Below are 17,414 nucleotides of genomic sequence, written 5' to 3'. Positions count from 1 at the left end.
AAATTACAGGTGTGTACCACCAAATATGGCACCCTTTTCTGACTTACCTAGCCTGGGTGTTTTGTAATTAGCAACAGAAAACAGATGGAAACACACACCTAGACTGCATAGCAGTGCACAGCAACCATTTCTGTGCCTCTGCTCACACCCATGCCTAGCATTCTACCTTTACCGTCTCACTCACTGGATTAAAGCAAGCTGACCACAGGAACACTTAAATACCACCAAAGTGTCCCCCCGGGCAGCTGGTAAACTGTCCACCCACAACAGTGACTGACTGGATCAATACTAGAGACTGACTGTATTAAAATTATAAATTTCCTAGGACAAATGAATGTTCAAAGGTTTGAAATCAAATGTTCCACTTAGTAGCTCTGGGACTAACACAGACACCATTTTTCTTTGCTAAAATTAGTACTAAGTCACTTAGAGTGCGTGTACATCAGGTAGTCACAGCAGCACCCTTCTAAAAGAGTGGAGCCACCTTGCATGAGTCATTTTGCTCTACTCCACATATTCATGCCAAGCTAAGGGTGTCACATCCTCAGAGCCAACACCAGCTTCCCATAAAAAAAGAAACTGTCTCATAACAAACTGCCATGTGGAAGAAAGAAAAGAGGTCAGGCTGTAAGATATATGATCACATGAAATCAAACAGAACAGAGGGGCAGTCTGCACATGTGTGGTACAGACACAGCTTCAGAACTTATAAAAAGCTAGGGTAAATACAGCAAATCAACACAGCTTTGATGAAGAATAATCTTTTTTCTTTGAGTTCCCTCTGTCTTCCTTTGGGTAAGAAAGAAAGGTAAAGAAGCCAGAAAACAACAAATAGAATCTTGGAAGAGCCCCCCCCCCCCCCCCCCCGCCCATCCTACCCCAGGTGTTCTGTTTTGTTTTTTGGTTTTTTTTTTTTTTGATTTTTCGAGACAGGGTTTCTCCGTAGCTTTTGGTTCCTGTCCTGGAACTAGCTCTTGTAGACCAGGCTGGCCTCGAACTCACAGAGATCCGCCTGCCTCTGCCTCCCGAGTGCTGGGATTAAAGGCGTGCGCCACCACCGCCCGGCTGGTTTTTGTTTTACAATAAAGAGAGATCATGTTGTCATTTCTAGAGTATTATTTAGAAAAGGAAAAAATATAGAAATTTAACACAGATCAAACAAGCTTATAACTTGAAGAGCTAAAGGTTATGATCAATAAGGTTCAAAACTGCTCCAAGACAATAGATTCATCTTGAATACTTGTAAGGACATCAAGGGATTCTCAGGAAAAAGTTTGGGAATGAACTTTCTGCAGAGCCATGCCATGGGAAGGGGGGAATCACATTGGGCTCAAAAAACTTGGGACGAAAGTCCCTGTCTCCTCATGTGTAAAACTGGAAAAAAATAATGGCAACAGGGAACCGGTGTGGTTGATCTTGACAACTTTTATACAGCAGTGACCTTTAAACGTTCCTGATTCCACACCTTATGTAACTCAAACTATATAAATGACAACTATATTTTGTTTTAGATTTTAATTTTTACATATTATATGTATGTGGATAGCTATGTGCACATGCCTTTGTGTGCACAGGTGCTTTCCAAGCCCAGATGCCTTGGATCCCCTGGGGCTGAAGTTAACGGCAACTGTGAGCTGGTCTGACATTGGTGCTGGGACCCAAACACGACTCTGAAGAAGCAGTGCCTGCTCTCAACCACATCTCCAGTACCAGCTGCTTTTTGTTGTTCTGTTGTTTTGTTTTGAGACAGGGTCTCACTATATAGTCATAGCCTGGAACTCCCTATGTAGACCAGTCTGGCCTCACACTCACAGAAATCCTCCTGCTTCTGCCCTTCAAATGCTGAAATTATAGATGTGTGCCACCACCATGCCAGGTGACAACCATAGTTATATGCTACAAATCTTATGATGTATACATAACAACCAGAAAAATGCAAATATGCAGAAATAAAAATCTTGAACCACAAAAGATCATCCCATAAAACCCATACCCTGGAGGCCCCGGCCTGACAGAGCATGCACAGGAATTGACATCTTTCCTCAGCCCATACCTGTAGAGCCCATACTGTGTGTAGAGACAAGCTGGCAGCAAGTGTCACCAACCGACATTAACTAGTCTCTTTCCTCTTGACCCTCTCCTACAATTCTATGAGCATTGAATCTGAAGCCAGAATCTTAAAAACATAATCCTACCAGGCATGGTGGTGCTGCACGCCTCTAATTCCAGCACCCAGGAGGCAGAGACAGACAGATCTCTGCAAGTTCGAGGCCAGACTGGTCTACAGAGTAAATTCCAGAACAACCAGAACTACAGAGTGAGACTGTCTGAAAAATATGAATATAGAATCCTAACATTCAGTCAGGATAGATCTTCAAAATGTAGACCTGGCTAACTGAAGGACAGACCTAAGTAGGAACTAGATAACAGTGTAGCTTTCTGGGGCCATGGAGAACTTCAAAAAGCTATGGGTACACAGATAAACATGATCTATAAGGTTTCCAGGGGAGTAGTGTGGCTTCCTGGAGAAGAGAGAGACACCCCTGATGCGAACACCTTGAGCCATTAGCTTAAACACGTAAGTTCACTCATCACTCACTGTGCTTGCCAGAGGCTGGAGGGAGGCTTACCTTCAGTATTTCAGGCTCTTTGATGTCCAAGGATCTTGTGTTCCAGTGTTGCAGAGTTTTATGTGATTTGTGGTATTTATGAGCACTTGGTGGTGTAAAAAACCAGATCACGCAAACAGCAGTCATGAACCCAAGGCCAATGCCCAGGAAGAGCCCGCTCATGTAGTAGGGGAGGGGAAGGATGAGGTACGCATAGACACACATTATAAAGAAGCCCAACGTCTTCACTGGTAACTCCTGGTGCTGGGTGGCTGAGTCAGCTTCGTCCTCGCTGTCCAGAACCAAGCCATCATCGGCAAGCACCTCTGGCTTGAGGGGGACATCTCGGGGCTTATCAAGTCTCCCCTCGCCCTCAGGCTCCAGCTCAAAGTCCTCAGCGTACAGTTCACAGAACTCTTCGTCCTCTTTGCTCACTAAGGCAGACAGAGAACATTTCTCAAGCACAAGAGAACTTGTCTTCAGTCCTAAATCCTTCAGACTGCTCCCTTGGGATCCCTTAGGCTCTTCTTCTTTCCCAGCTTCCTCGGTGGGCTTCGAGTGTTCACTCCTGGGAGTGTTGGAGTCACTGCCGTAGCTGTCCCCCTCGGAGTCACACTCTTCCTCCTTGATGCTGTAGTTGTTATTGCTTTCCAAGTGCCCATTCAAACTGGACAGGTTGGAGAGTTCTGAAGCACTTGAAGATAAGGCTTTGGGCCTGTGGCTGCCACTTTCCTCCCCGATGATTTTGCTGAGGAGCTGGAAGGGCTCATAGATGACTTCGGAAAGGCGTCGTTTAGTGTCTTCGATTTTCGCCTCCATTTCGGGCACTTTAAAAAAGGAGCGGGTGTCAGAGGGCGAAGTCAGTGGGGAAGAAGGCGCAGTCTTGGAGTCTCCACCTGTGTTCCGTGGCTGCGTGAACTGTTTGAACAGGTGCAGATTGAGTTTGGAGTCAGGGGGCTTATAGGACACGGTATCTGACTCCTGACGGGAGGTGTCTGTGGACAGGGACTTGACCAGGGTCTTCATCAGGTGCCTGTGCCGTGGGGGGTGGGGGGACTCTTTTGGCTCCACCTCAGTTGACAGGGACTTCACCAGGCTCATGAAGGGCTTAGCACTGGAAAGCGCGGAGGACGAGGCACTGGATGAAAGGACAGGGGACTTGGAAGGAGAAGACAATGGGGATGAAGAACTGGTTTTCTGCTCAGAGAGGGATGACACACTGGGAGAGCTAGCTAAGGGCCCAGATGAAGACGACCCTGGGGACAGAGCCAGTGGCACTGTACTTAATACTTGCACTGCCGGAGCAGGGGGCTCCAGCAGCTTTACAGTGTTCTCAGAGACGGGCAAAATGGCAGGGCCCTCAGATACAAACAGTCCATCTGCTGGGATGGTCGCGGCAACAGGGCCCACAGGGTCATGGCCACCGTGGGGTTCAAGATACAGGTCCTCCTTGGCTTCAAGCCCTGTTACAATGCTTTGGTCATCTAGCCCCTCCTCCAGGTACCCCCTGAACTCCTCCTCCTCTTCCTCCTCTTCCTCCCCGGATGCCGAGAAATGAATGGCGATGGTATCTCGGGACACGGACCTCTGTACGTGCACTTTGGGGGTTGATGGTTTTGGCATGTCAATGGTTTTCTCGGCATGGCGACCATTCAGACTTGTCATTGCCAGCTTCACAAGGGCTCAGGCTCTGAAAACAAGAAAAGCAGAAGTCAGAGGGTGGCTTCTCCACAGGCGACAGGGCCGCATGCAGATCCACGCCGGATAAAGCTCGGCTTAGAGGTGATTATGCTTTTACAGGGCAGATGGCCATAGTTTCTCGCTTCGGAAGGTTTAATAGTTTAATTTTCACTAGATAAATTCCGGCTAGGCATTCTCTTTTATGAGCAAACCACACACCAGCATTATAAATGCCAAACAATCTGTCTCACTCACAACTGCCGAATAACCACTCCCTCCCTCTTAACTGGCTCCTTTCTGTCACTGGGTCTCTCCTGCCAAGCTAAAACGAAGTATCCTGCTGGGTTGAAGGCTCTTGAAATAAGAATCTCCCCAGTGGTGTTCCACCTGTGAAAAGCTAACCCAGAGAGTTACTGTTCCCACTGTATTTCACAGCAGCCTTACTAATGGGCCTCGATCTCCCACAGCACCCACACTGCCTTGCATTGCACTAAGTGGCAAAACATCCAAGTGGAGAAATTAGAAACTAACTGCTGTGATCTCCGTTCTCACATGCCAAGTGCCACACCGTCAGGGCATTTAGGCAGCTATGATGAGGCCTCAGGTAAAGCAAGCATCTACTCAAATGGAAGAAAGCTGAGTGTCACTGTGGTAGCCTACTAGCAAGCACGAATGCCACTGGGGACGATAGGCAGACATGGGAGTCAGGCTCTTTGCCATTCTGGAGCTTAATAGCTAGGTGGAAAGGAGATGGCCCCTGAAGAGCTGCTCAGACGAACAGATAATGCCAAGTGCCCCTGTGACATCTAGTTCATGACATCTTACATCACTGGGCTTTTAAGGGGCAGCTGACTATGTGGCTCAGGCTGGCCCCAAACGCATGGTCCTCCTGTTCAGCACCTTAAGTCTTAAAAGCGGGAGACAGTAGTGAGGCCTCACACCTGGTTAATTACAGGCCACTTGCTGGGCACAAGGCACCATGACAGACCTCTACAGATGGACACAGATACCCCCACAGGAGCTAGGATATGGGACAGACATCAGGAGTTCTGAGGACACAAGGCCAGGGTGAAACATTAGATACCTGTTCTGTCCTCTGAACTGGTGAGCAGCAGTGACAGGATGACCAGTGTGAACATGGTATGACCCTAGGTCTGTTCTCTGTCTGCAGGACAAGAGGAAGTAGTGGGGGGGAGGTGACCCCAGGTACAAGAGAAGCATCATGGCCAAGTGGAAAGGGCACCTATCTGCCTTGCACAGGGCACCAGGCTGCTCATACTTATGCCTTTCCTAGGGGACGCTGAAGTTCCATCAAGCTACAGCCTCTCAGTCTCAGTATTATCTGTAAATGGGGACCTAGGGCATTTTCCAAATGTGAAATCCTATTTGTCTATGCTCACAGGTGACCACATACACAAATAAACAGCCTAGCACAGGCCATCAATACTGAATTGCTTGCTTATGCCTACATTCAAGTTTTCTGCCAAACCCTGCTGTTCAAAGTGCCTGGAGCTGATACTACCAACAGAAGAACAGATGGAACCTGGTGTGGAAATGCTACTCCGAGATCATCAGAGGGAGGGGATTTGCTAACGATGGCAAGAGTACCAGACACAGGGTACAGATACCACATGAACACAGTATTTTCACCATCAAATCCCTGGGAGAAATGACTTCCATAAAGTCTTCTGTGACCTTCAGGCTCTCCTATGGGGCTGACTACAGAGAGAGAATGCACTCCATCAACCAAACACAGCAATTTACATCCAGCAACGGGCAACAACTTGGAAATTCAGCTTCCAGGACAATTCTTCTCTGGTTTGTTTTGTTTTGTTTGTAGACAGGGTCTTGCCATTGTAGCCTTGGCTAGCCTGGAACTCACAAAGTAGACCACACTGGCCTTGAGTTCATAGAAATACGTCTATATCTGCCTCCTGAGCACTAGGATTCAAGGCCTAGCTCTTCCCTGCTCTCTTTATGTCAATAGGTCTGTTGGGTTATAAAGAGAACAAGACAAAGAAACAGAAACAATGAGAGGGGCTAAGGATTTAGCTCAGTGTTAGAGTGCTTGTTTAGCAAGTGCAAGGCCCCGGGTTTGGTCCTCAGCTCTACCTAGCTTTTTAAGAATAATTCTTTCTAGATTTCTTTTCATTACACACATGTGTATGGTTATGTGCACACATGGTATGTATATGCTAATGTGGGTGCCCAAGAAAGTCAGAGACCTCAGAACCACTGAAGTTACAGACACTTGTGAGTTACCTGATGATGTGGACGCTAAGAACTGAGCCGGGCTCCTCTGCAAGAGCAGTCTGTGCTCTAAACCACTGAGCCGTCTCTCCTGCCCCTCGGGGGTAATTTTTTTTTTAAATATTTTTATGGTTTATTTAACTTTATTTTATGTGCATTGGTGTGAAGTGTCAGATCCCCTGGAACTGATCTTCAGACAGTTGTGAGCTGCCATGTGGGTGCTGGGAATTGAACCCGGGTCCTCTGGAAGAGCAGTCAGTGCTCTTAACCACTGAGCCATCTCTCCAGCCCCCCTCGGGGGTAATTTTAAAGAAAAATTGTAGTGGTGATCTTAAAAGAAAGTCTGGTCCTGGCTAATTCTCAGTAAGTTGTTTTGATAACACCAACATAAACAAGGTTATGCTGTTCTGAGGTGGTTTCATAAGGAACAGTGGCTGCCAAGTGAAGGAGACTATGGGCACAAATTGAGGACAAAGCATGCAATTTTGAGGCTGAATAGTGTAAGTTGGTCTCCTAGGAAGCAGAACAGAGGTGAAGAGGTCTGGCTGAAGCAGAAGGCCAGACTAGTCAAAGTCCAAGGTTAAAACATCAGTGGAATCTGCTACCTCCGCAACTAGGCCTCTAGGCCAGACCTTAGGAATAAGGCAGGCACCTGCTCCATTCTGTACAGAGGCTACTAAGAGACAACTTCCAGATAGTCAGGGGCCCATGACCTGCCAATTGAAAAAGATTTCTGATAAGATTATCTCTGATCAACCTGTCCCCAAGTTCCTATCAGTCAAAGCCTGAGTTAAGCCCCACATAGAACTAGATGCCAGACCACCAGACGGAGCAGGCCAGTCGGGCCAAGCCTCAGACCTTTAGAGGCTCATTGTAAACAATGTCCAGTCCACACTGACTCCAATTCTTAGTCTCACTAATGCAAGCCAGTGGAGGCTGGGACACACTGACACTCTCCAAGCCCGGATTGTTGTGATGAGTAGATGAACTTGGGCTTCTGCTCAGGGGCAAGTAGAATCAAAGCGCCAGTTTGCAAGGATCAGCCTATGTTTCACTAGAGCCCAGGTCTAGGGTTCCCACTTCCTTAGGCTCACTATAAGACTAGGCGAGCAAAGGTGGCTTCTAAGGAGCCAAATCATTGGTAAATCCATGGTTTGGGTTCCAGACATTTCATCAGGTCTCTTCCAAGCCACCTCCGCCTGTCCTCCTTAGAGTGCCTCTAGGGCAAACACAGCTGGCTTCCTACAGCCAGTCTTGCAGGACAGCAAGGTTAAGAGGAAAGTGCACCCAACTGACACTGGGAATATAGTGTGGTCGCCCGAGCACCCATCAATCATGAGAGGGTTAGGTGTGGCCTTCCCAACACTTGGGTCTGGACACCCTTCACACAGCATCACACAGCAGCAAACAGCTCTTTTGTATTGCTTTGTTCTGGCCACAGTAGCTATCCTCTGTGCTCCATCACGATGTTTCCCCATGAGCCAAGAGCTCAGTTCTGAATCAGCAACATGTGACCAGTTGTACTGAGAAATGAAAGGCTTCCTTATCCATCCCACAATCTAGCATCATAAAAAATGCCAAGCCTCGAGCCCTCTACTGCTAAAACTCAATTATATCCAGGCTGGAGGTAAAAAAAAAAAAAAAAAAAAAAAAAAAATCAGAAAATCTTCAGCCTCGGGAGCTGAAATGCCAATTGGGATTGCCTTCTCTGCTCGTCTCCTTCCAGAGCCACCAGCAGAATTTAAAGTGTTGGAATCTTGCACTGACCTTTGCATGTAGTGTGAAGTGGGTCTTTAGATTTGAAAACTAGCCTTCTCACCAGGCTCCATTAGGAGCAATATCCCGCCAGTGATGTGTTTAACCAGGTCTGCTGTGATCACAGTGTGCTGGAGACTGTGTCCAGCCAAACCCCACCCACATGACAGCTCACAACTGTCTGTAATTCCAGTTCCGGGGGCTCAACACCCATGGCAAAACACCAATGCATGTTAAATAAAAATAAATTTTAAAAAAGGAAGGTCCTAGAAGTACTCCCCCTTGCCCTCCAAGACATGAGCAACCCTGGCAAATTGGCACTTTCTTTTCTTTTTACATTTTATTTATCTGTGTGTGTGTGCACATGTGCCACTGTGCACACATGGAGGTCAGAGACAACTTGTCCTCTCTCCTTCTGTCACATTTGTTCTGGGGCAGGAACTCAGGTTGTCTGTCAGGCCCAGCAGTTGTAAAGTAAGGTGTGTGCTACCATTTGAAGCCTTCAAGCTGGTGGTGATTGGCTGCAGGGAGGTATGCAAGGCTGTTGAAATTAGGAGTTCATCGTTCTTCCTTAAGAAATGAAGACACATTATTAAGGAGGGAACTCAGTACTGGGGCAGACTCCAAAGGCCTGCACGGAGGATCTGAAAACACGTTAGCCTTCTCCATTACTCAGGTGCTTTAGCACTCCATTTGGCATCATCAGAAGATCTACTCAAGAAGATGAAATACAGGGAAAGCACAGGTCAAAAGGAAAAGTCCAGGGAAGAGAAAGAAACAAGCAGAGAAAACATCCAGGTTACTTTGCAGAACCAAAGTTTTCTTCTCAAGGGCAAGCAGGTGGCTCAGAGAGCAAAGGCATTTGCCACCAAGCCTGATGACCTGAGTTCAATCCCAGAAGTCCACAGGGTGAGAAGGGAAAACTGATCCCCAAAGCCTTCCTCTGGTCTCCATCTGTGCATCACTACATGGGTACTGAGAAAACTCACAGAGCCCGGCGGGTTGGCTGTGCCTGTGACCCTAGCACAGTGGGGGCTGAAGCAGGAGGAGCATGGGCACCAGGCCAACAGGGGCAGCACAGTGAGACAGAGACTCAGCAAGCAAACGAGAAACGCACAGCTACACTGGTTCTCTAGCACTTAATCGCTGTGGCTGCCTTCTAAGATAAGGGATGCAGACGTGTTTAGGCTCCCAAACATTTAAGGGAAAACAAAAAACTTGCTGCAGCCAAAAGCTCTCTGTGAGCCTGGGCTTGGCAGCCACATTCCTGGAAAGCAGGATGTTGTCTGCTCTGCTGATGCCTTTCCCAGGTCCTGGCCATGCTTCTCCATTAGAGTGACTATCACTGAAAAGAAGTTCATCTCTCTTAGTAAGACAGATAAGCTCATCTGGATGTAGTAGCCCATGCTTTTAAACTCAGCACTCAGGAAGCAGAGACAGGCAGATCTCTAAGTTCAAGGCCAGCCTGCTCTACATAGTGAGTTCCAGGACAGCCAGGTATACATAGACAGACCCTCTCTCCAGAAAGGAAAAGAAAAAGAAAGAGAAAAAGAAAAGATAGAGGAAGCTTCAAATATGGATTTGTGACTCCAGAATTTAAAAAGCCTTCTTTATCCATGTCACCTACAGATAAGAACAAATCAATGGCTTTGATAGAACCTGAACAATGCAATCACCAAAGGCTCCACAAGCTGTCCAGTGGACTGAGAGTGGGATACCAGATATCAATGAAACTTAGCTTGTTTCTAGACACCCCAAAAGGGTTAGCCTCATTAATTAAGCCATGAAAAACCAATTGGCAGTAAATCAGACTGGACAATGAAGAGCTATTTCAAGACTCAGTGCAGCGTTTATTAGCATATAATAACCTCTGTGTAATTGGGTTTTGTTTTTGCATCTTTATAATCTAATAGTAACATTCCTTCCTACCTTGAGCTGTATTTTAACCAATCCTGGCTTCCAGCAACCAAAGCTATACAGAATGCATTCCTGGGTGCTGCCTTCCCAGGATCATCTGCCTGGTCCTCTCTCACTAGGACAGACAGACAGTCAAACAGACAGTAGTGGAGCTGTTAGTACTGTTCCCTCCTATTCCAATGCCAGATTACAGCAGAAGGGAAGAAAGACATTTAGATGAGAAGAACTGGCCTCCAGACACAGCATAGTCAGGTTTGGAACAGTCTCCTTTCTCAAGGGCAATCCTAATTTGTCAAGGACATTGTTAAATTACCCACACCCTACCTGGTAGCCTGACTCTATTAGTCAACAGTTTTAATTCAAAAACTTTTGGCAGAGGAAAAGCAAGCTGAATCCTACTGCAGAGGGCATTTTTCTTCTTTTGGTTTATTTGAGACAGGCTCTTACTATGTAGTCTCAGCTGGCCTCTGCCACTTTTGGGACTAAAGGCGTGCGCCACCACACCCACCCTGAAAGGACATCTTCATCTGCACTTCTCTAAACGAGAGCTGCTTTCATAAATAGTGGGGAAGGAGGAAAGGAAGGTAAGGCTGTTTTCTGCCTGATGCAACATGGTGTACAATGAATCTGGTCCACACCAGCCAACTAAAAAGGACTGATTACCTTGGTGGTGGTGGCACATACCTTAATCCCAGCACTTGGGAGACAGAGGCAGGTAGATCTTTGTGAGTTTGAGGCCAGCCTGGTCTACAAGAGCTAGTTCCAGGACAGTTAAGGGTATATAGAGGAGCCCTGTCTTTGAAAAGGAAGGAAAGAAGAAAAAAGGAAGGGAGGGAGGGAGGGAAAGAAAAGCAAAGTAAGGCCCACTTTAGCCTAAAAATCTCAAGTGCATATTAACAGCCATCCCTAAATTCATTTAAGTCAGTGAAGCAGCTGATAACTGGCAGCAGCCATCCTAATTTGGTAATACTCCACCTTGTGAGCAATAATCAAAACCGACACAGTAGGTAATGAACTAGCCTAGTCTCAGTTCCACTTTAAGATGGACTCTGCGTGCTGGCAATCGTCTGAGACAATAAGACTGTGACTGTTAGACTGGACTCTTTCCCATGAGCCATCAGGTTCCCAGACTCACAGCCAACACTTCCTGGAATCCAACAGGATCCTACACCACCACCATCACCCTGAGTTTATACCTTGAGTAAACCAGCAAGCCCATGTCTCATACCACTTCTGGGCCTACAGTGCCACATCCCAGAAGTATGTTCAAAACACTAATGTGATTAGATAGTCTCCTTATAAGTCACTAGATGGCTCTAACAATGAACCAAACCCAACTCATAGCAGTCCACTCAAAGCCAGGCCCTTCCTCCAGCACCACCATGCAAAACCCGTAGAGGTTTATAAGACAAGCCCAGGGCTGGGGGGATGGTTTCAACCTATAATAAAGTGCCTGCTGCACAAATGTGAGGACCTAAATTCAATCCCCTGAACCCTAATAAACAAAACAGCTAGTCTAGACAAACCATTCTTCGGGGAGCTCAAAGAGACACCTGGTCATCATCACAGATGGCATCTACATGAGGGTAAGAATTCAAGTAAGGTGTGGGTGAGGGCAGTAAGCCAGCAGTGGGGAGGCGGAAGCAGGAAGATCACCAGCCTGGACTATACAACAAGTTCCAGGCTGGCCTGAGTTACATGATGAGAACAACAGCAACAAACGTGGCAAGTGCAGTGCTCGGCAACACTGCTGGTCACCGTTCCCCTGTCCTGATGGCTCTCCCAGACCAGATGACCAGGCAGGGTTGTTTCCTGAACTTACAAACTTTACTTAGAAATAATTACAGTCTTAGAAACCTAAGCCACATCTTATTGCTCCTCCTGGAAGTCATAATCATCTTTCAAATTTTAAAGGTAAAAAATTTAATGCCAAATTCCAAGTGGGGGGGGCCTAGAGAGATGGCTCAGTGGTTAAGAGTGCTTACTGCTCTTGTAGAGAACCTAGGTTCAGTTCCCAGCATCCACATTAGGTGACTCACAACTACATCTAATTCCAGCTCTAGGGGATCCAACACCCTCTTCTGACCTCTGGGGACACTTTCACTGAAGTCTACATGCCCACATTACTCATACATATATTCAAAAATGAATCAAAAAAAAATCTAAGTAGTTAAAAGGAAATCAAATTTTAGACACAAACCATTATTATTTCACCTCTTAGGAAAAATGCATGTGAACAAGGCACGTGAAACTTCCTTCCCTTCTGAAGACCTTCTTAAGGTCTGTAGTTTCAAATCTAGCAGGACATACTCAATATTTCCCAGTCCATGAGCAAGCACATGGGTCAGTTCCACCCAAGTTTCTCAAGTCAATCTTGAGGAAATGCTTACCAAGAGAGGTAAGCAGGAGTGTGTGCATGTGTGTGCATGTGTGTGCGTGTGTGTGTGTGTGTGTGTGTGTATGGCATCTCTCACTAAAGGGGAGGTTCCCCCTTTTGGCTAGGTTGGCTGGTCTCAGGATCCACCTGATTCTGGGGCTGAGGCATGCACAGTCATTCTGGGCTGTTTTACATGGGTGCTGGGGGTTTGAACCCTGGTCCTCATGCTTACACAGCTTTGCTCTTACTCACTGAGCCACCACCTTATCCAAGAGCAGTTAATATCTTAGAAGGACTTGCTCTGTACCAGGGACCATGCAAATTCTTCTTTTGTTTTGTTCTTGTGTGTGATGCTGAGCACTGAACCCAGAGCCTTTAGTGTGTGAGGCAGGCACCCTTCCAAAAGGTATAACCAGCCTTTTGAAAACCCATCTATATAGGTCCAGTGGGATGGGGGAAAACCATCTCAATTCTCCCATTGTCGCCTTATATTTCAATGTTCCTTACCTAGTTTTCTGTCTGTGAACTGGCCACTCAGTTTTCTGTCTTAAGGTACCTGAGACTCTCACTGTTGCTCTGTAGCTTGTTTTTATAGCTTCCCGAGAAAGCTTTTCTCGGCTCACCTGCATAAAGCACAGAGAGCACTGATAGTAATTTAGCATACATTTTCAGTTTTCTATGCAAAAATCAGAGTTTTAAATTTGTGGACTGTCCTGACAGCTCAGCTCAGCAGTCAAGAGCACATGCAGAGGACCCAGATTCGGCAGTCAGCACCCACATTGCGAGCTCATAGCTTCCTGTGGTTCCAGTTCCAGGGGATGGAAACCCTTTTCTAGCCTCCTCGGGTATCTGTAGATGTGGCAAACACTTACACAAATACACAACATGTATCTATCTTTTAAAAAACTCCTTTAGATTTTTTAAAATGTTATATAGACTGCTGTAGACAATTACATCTCTGTATGCTCTAGCTACTGTAGTGTATTTGGTATTAGTTAACTAGGAAGTTTAGTTTACATATCTAAATTCCATTAGTATCTACTAGTCATTCACCTTCTCCTATAACAAAAGTTCAGATTAATTCTTCCAAAATTGAGAAAACTTTTTGAGAGCTCAAAGGGGAAGAAATATTAGCCTCTTTTTTTCCAGTGAAAAACACTTTTTTATACAGACATCAGCAGACTTAACTTTGATATAGGGCAGTAAAATCTGCTAAGTATAATCTTACATCAGGATTCTATTTATAGTAGGAATCTCAGACCCAAGAAAGACAAGGGTTTTTTTTTTTTTGTTTTGTTTTTGTTTTTTTTTTTTTTTTGGTTCGTTCTTGTTTTTAAAACTAGGTTTGAAGAAGGCATGGTGGCACGTGCATGCTTCCTTCCTATTCAAGGCCAGACTGGTTAGTGAGCGAGCCACGTCTGTAATCAGTAAGTAAAAGCCAGGTTTGAGCTTCAGTGTGTATGAATAAGGAAGGGAGTAGAAGAAAATGGTGGCGAGCTGCTGAGAGACAGCATGGTGGAAGATTTCCCTACAGCCACTTTGGGAGAGGTCTTCATGGCCATAACAAGCTGACTGGCACAGTGGAGAACAAGGGACAGAGGCAAGAAACCCGTGTTCAGGGTCTGTAGAGTCAGAAGCTGCTGTGCTCCGGACAGAGCCACAATCTGACCCTGTCACATAGCCTCCCTATGGTTTCCTCTGAGGATCACTTGCCTATAAAACCAGAGTGGGGACATTCCTCAGCCATCACCTTCCTCTACTGCTGTAGTTGTCCCAAGAAGGACTTGAGCTAAGGGCAGCCTAGATAGGATCTGATGGGGCCAGGAGCACCACAAGAGTAAGATCCCAACAACTAGTCAGTTAGCATCAGTCACTGACAGACATACCAAACGCAGCCATGAGGCAGGTGCTTCAAGGAGGGCCAAGACCCTGAATGGGCAGTGCTGGGCTCTTCACTCATTCACTTTCCTGAGCTGTAAGATGAGGGACTCGTGTCCATTGTCTTCAGGGAACTGTCTAGAAGGTTCTAAATTCTACTAGAATAGAACATACTTAGGAGTTCCACTTTTCCACTTTGCACCAGACACACTCTTGGCAAATATCAAAAGTGAGGCAAAGGAAACCAGGGTGCAGTTCAGATGACCAATGCACGGAAGACAATCCAGTCAACAGTTTCCAGTTTGAGCTGGCTTAACTCACACCAGCAAATACTGGGAAACCTTCCAGACTTATCTTGACCCAGCTATAGAAACATTTCTTACATCTGGTCCCAGGCAGAGAGGTGCTGAGGAGGCAGTGGAGGACAGGCATCTGGCCTGGCCAGGCATCCCACAACCTTCCTCCTCTGGTGCCCAACTGGACACAGACGATGGCCTTGACAACCGCCCTTGCTCTGGCTATGAGAGAGACAGAGAGCACTGGGCTCCCAAGCTCAATGTTTCAGTCACCTTATTCTACAAGCACCTCTTCAAGACAAACTCCAGCTCTACCCTCCTGTGGGTGGAGCTCTACATTCCTCACCCTCAAAATTCTGCTGAGCCCTTCATGAGGCACCTGGCCTTCCAGAGACAAAACTCAGTGAGAAATAAACCTCCTTCTCTCTATGGCCCTTTGGGGGGGGGGGTGCAAGAAGGCCAACAAGATGACACTCAGCAGGTTAAAATGTTTGTCCTCAACCCTGGCAACCTGAGTCCCATACACTAGACCTATCTCTCTCTCTCTCTCTCTCTCTCTCTCTCTCTCTCTCTCTCTCTCTCTCTCTCTCACACACACACACACACACACACACACAAAATCAATCAATCAACATTTTAAAAAGTTTAAAAACAGAAGAGTTGGGCTCTTTTTCAAGAGTTACTTACAGACCAGCCACTTGTGTCATTAATGCAAATATCTACTCCCAGGCCCTAAGTCACTCAGCGATAGCACTCAGCAGAAGGCTAAGGAGAGGTGGCTGGTGACAGTTGCCACAACCCCAGCCGGGAATCTGGTCCTGGAAAACAGCCACACCCTTGCTGTTTTCAGGAATTTCCTAGCTCACCTTACTGATTACCCAGTTAGACTTCACTGCTGTGATTCTGGACTGTCCCTCTCCTTGAGGCCTCCAATTCTTCCTCTCCACATGATCAGACGCTCTTGATCCTAACTGGTCAGGTAGGCAGTGCTATCGGGTCACATACCCAACTACATACACCTACTACTTCCCATCTCTCTAGGAAACTCTTTCATCCACTCCTCTCTGCTCCTCACCCACATAGACCATGCCCAGTTTCCAAATTCTAAAATCAACAGATATGTCAACTCCAATTCTGCCCATCCATCCCAACACCACACCAAACTTATTTACTCTTGTTCATCAGGGGATTACCCATAATGTTCCTTCCTTAATTCATGTGATATCAGAAAAAGAAAATTCTAGTTAAGAAGCCAAAGGCCCTGTGAGTTAAGCCCAGATACTGCTCCCTCTCCACCTGGTTAATAGACTGCTGGAGTCCAAACTCCACTCCAGGCCAGCCCAAGGATGTAAGCAAATCAGCTCTGATTCCTTTTTTGTTTTGTTTTGTTTTTGTTTTGTTTTTCGAGACAGGGTTTCCCTGTAGCTTTGGAGCCTGTCCTGGAACTAGCTCTAGTAGACCAGGCTGGCCTTGAACTCAGAGTTCACCTGCCTCTGCCTCCCAAGAGCTAGGATTAAAGGTGTGTGCCACCACCACCCAGCCAGCAGTCAGCTGTGATTCTTGTGCAACCTTTTTTTTTTTTCATTCAACAGAATCAAGATTTTGGAAAACTAGGGAGGAGAGCCAGCCCTCCGCAGGAGCCCACACCATCCATGCAGTAACATGCTCATAAGACATATACTGGAAGCCGCTAAAGATCTAAACTATATCCTGAAAGACGTGACAGTGAGCTCTGAGCACCACGGTAGAAGACACTACTTCAGGTCTGAGCAGGACCTGGGCACACAGATCACTTCAAATCAGCACAGATAGCACCTGGGGGCTGCTCCTCAGTAGGGAAGAAGCAAGCTATCTATAAGTCAACATCAGCCCTGAGACTCTCTGACAGACAGCCATCCTGGTGATTGTGTGAAGTCATTATTTGTCCCATTCACGTTGGAGCACCTTAGGGGCTACAGATAAAAGCCAAGCAAGGAAAGACTAAGCACAGGCTGGCTGTTTGCACCACTCTGCCCTGAGGAAAACTGACCAATCTCTCCATAGATGGGAACATCCTCTGGTCACCTGCTTGCCTTAGCATATACCAGTTTCAGTCATCAGTTTTTGTGACTTTAAGACACGTGACTGTTGTGAGCTCTAACGATAGATTTCTGAAATGAGGGAAGAGTTGAGTGGGCAAACCTACACAAAAATAAGTGATTAAGCTGGGTGTTGGTGGCGCACACCTTTAATCCCAGCACCTGGGAGGCAGAGACAGGCAGATCGAGTTCTAGGCCAGCCTGATCTACAGAGTGAGTTCCAGGGCAGTCAGGACTCCAGAGAGAAACTCTGTTTCAACCCTGTCCCCCCTACACACAGTCAAATTCTGGGGCTGGAGAGATGGCTCAGAGGTTAAAATGCTTGATGCTCGCAGGCAGATTTCTGTGAGTTCGAGACCAGCCTGGTCTACAAGAGCTAGTTCCAGGACAGGCTCCAAAACCACAGAGAAACCCTGTCTCGAAAAAGCAAAAAAACAAAACAAAAAAAAAAAATGCTTGATGCTCTTCTAGAGGACACAAGTTCGGTTCCCAGTACCCGCATTAGGCAGCTCACTACTGCCTACAACTGTGTCTCCAGGGACTATGATGCCATCTTCTAGTCTCTGTGCACATC

The 17,414-nt window shown here is 46.5% G+C and overlaps 1 protein-coding gene across 2 annotated transcripts in view; it reads right to left on the bottom strand.

Annotated features, from left to right (window-relative positions):
- Positions 1–17,414, bottom strand: part of Tex2 (testis expressed 2) — a 118,948-nt gene that overhangs the window by 65,184 nt on the left and 36,350 nt on the right. For both annotated transcript variants that reach the window (XM_041635785.1, XM_041635786.1), the window contains exon 2: positions 2,631–4,299. In XM_041635785.1, coding sequence (XP_041491719.1) covers positions 2,631–4,274 — 1,644 coding nt within the window. In that variant the 5' untranslated portion in view covers positions 4,275–4,299. The remainder of the gene's footprint in view (positions 1–2,630; positions 4,300–17,414) is intronic.

This window comes from Microtus oregoni, unplaced genomic scaffold (genome assembly GCF_018167655.1).
Source record: "Microtus oregoni isolate MIOR12 unplaced genomic scaffold, Mior012 000048F_ref0000485, whole genome shotgun sequence".
Taxonomy (NCBI): Eukaryota; Metazoa; Chordata; class Mammalia; order Rodentia; family Cricetidae; genus Microtus; species Microtus oregoni.
Note: the sequence above shows the minus strand (reverse complement) of the source record. Positions and strands in the feature narration are given on the sequence as shown.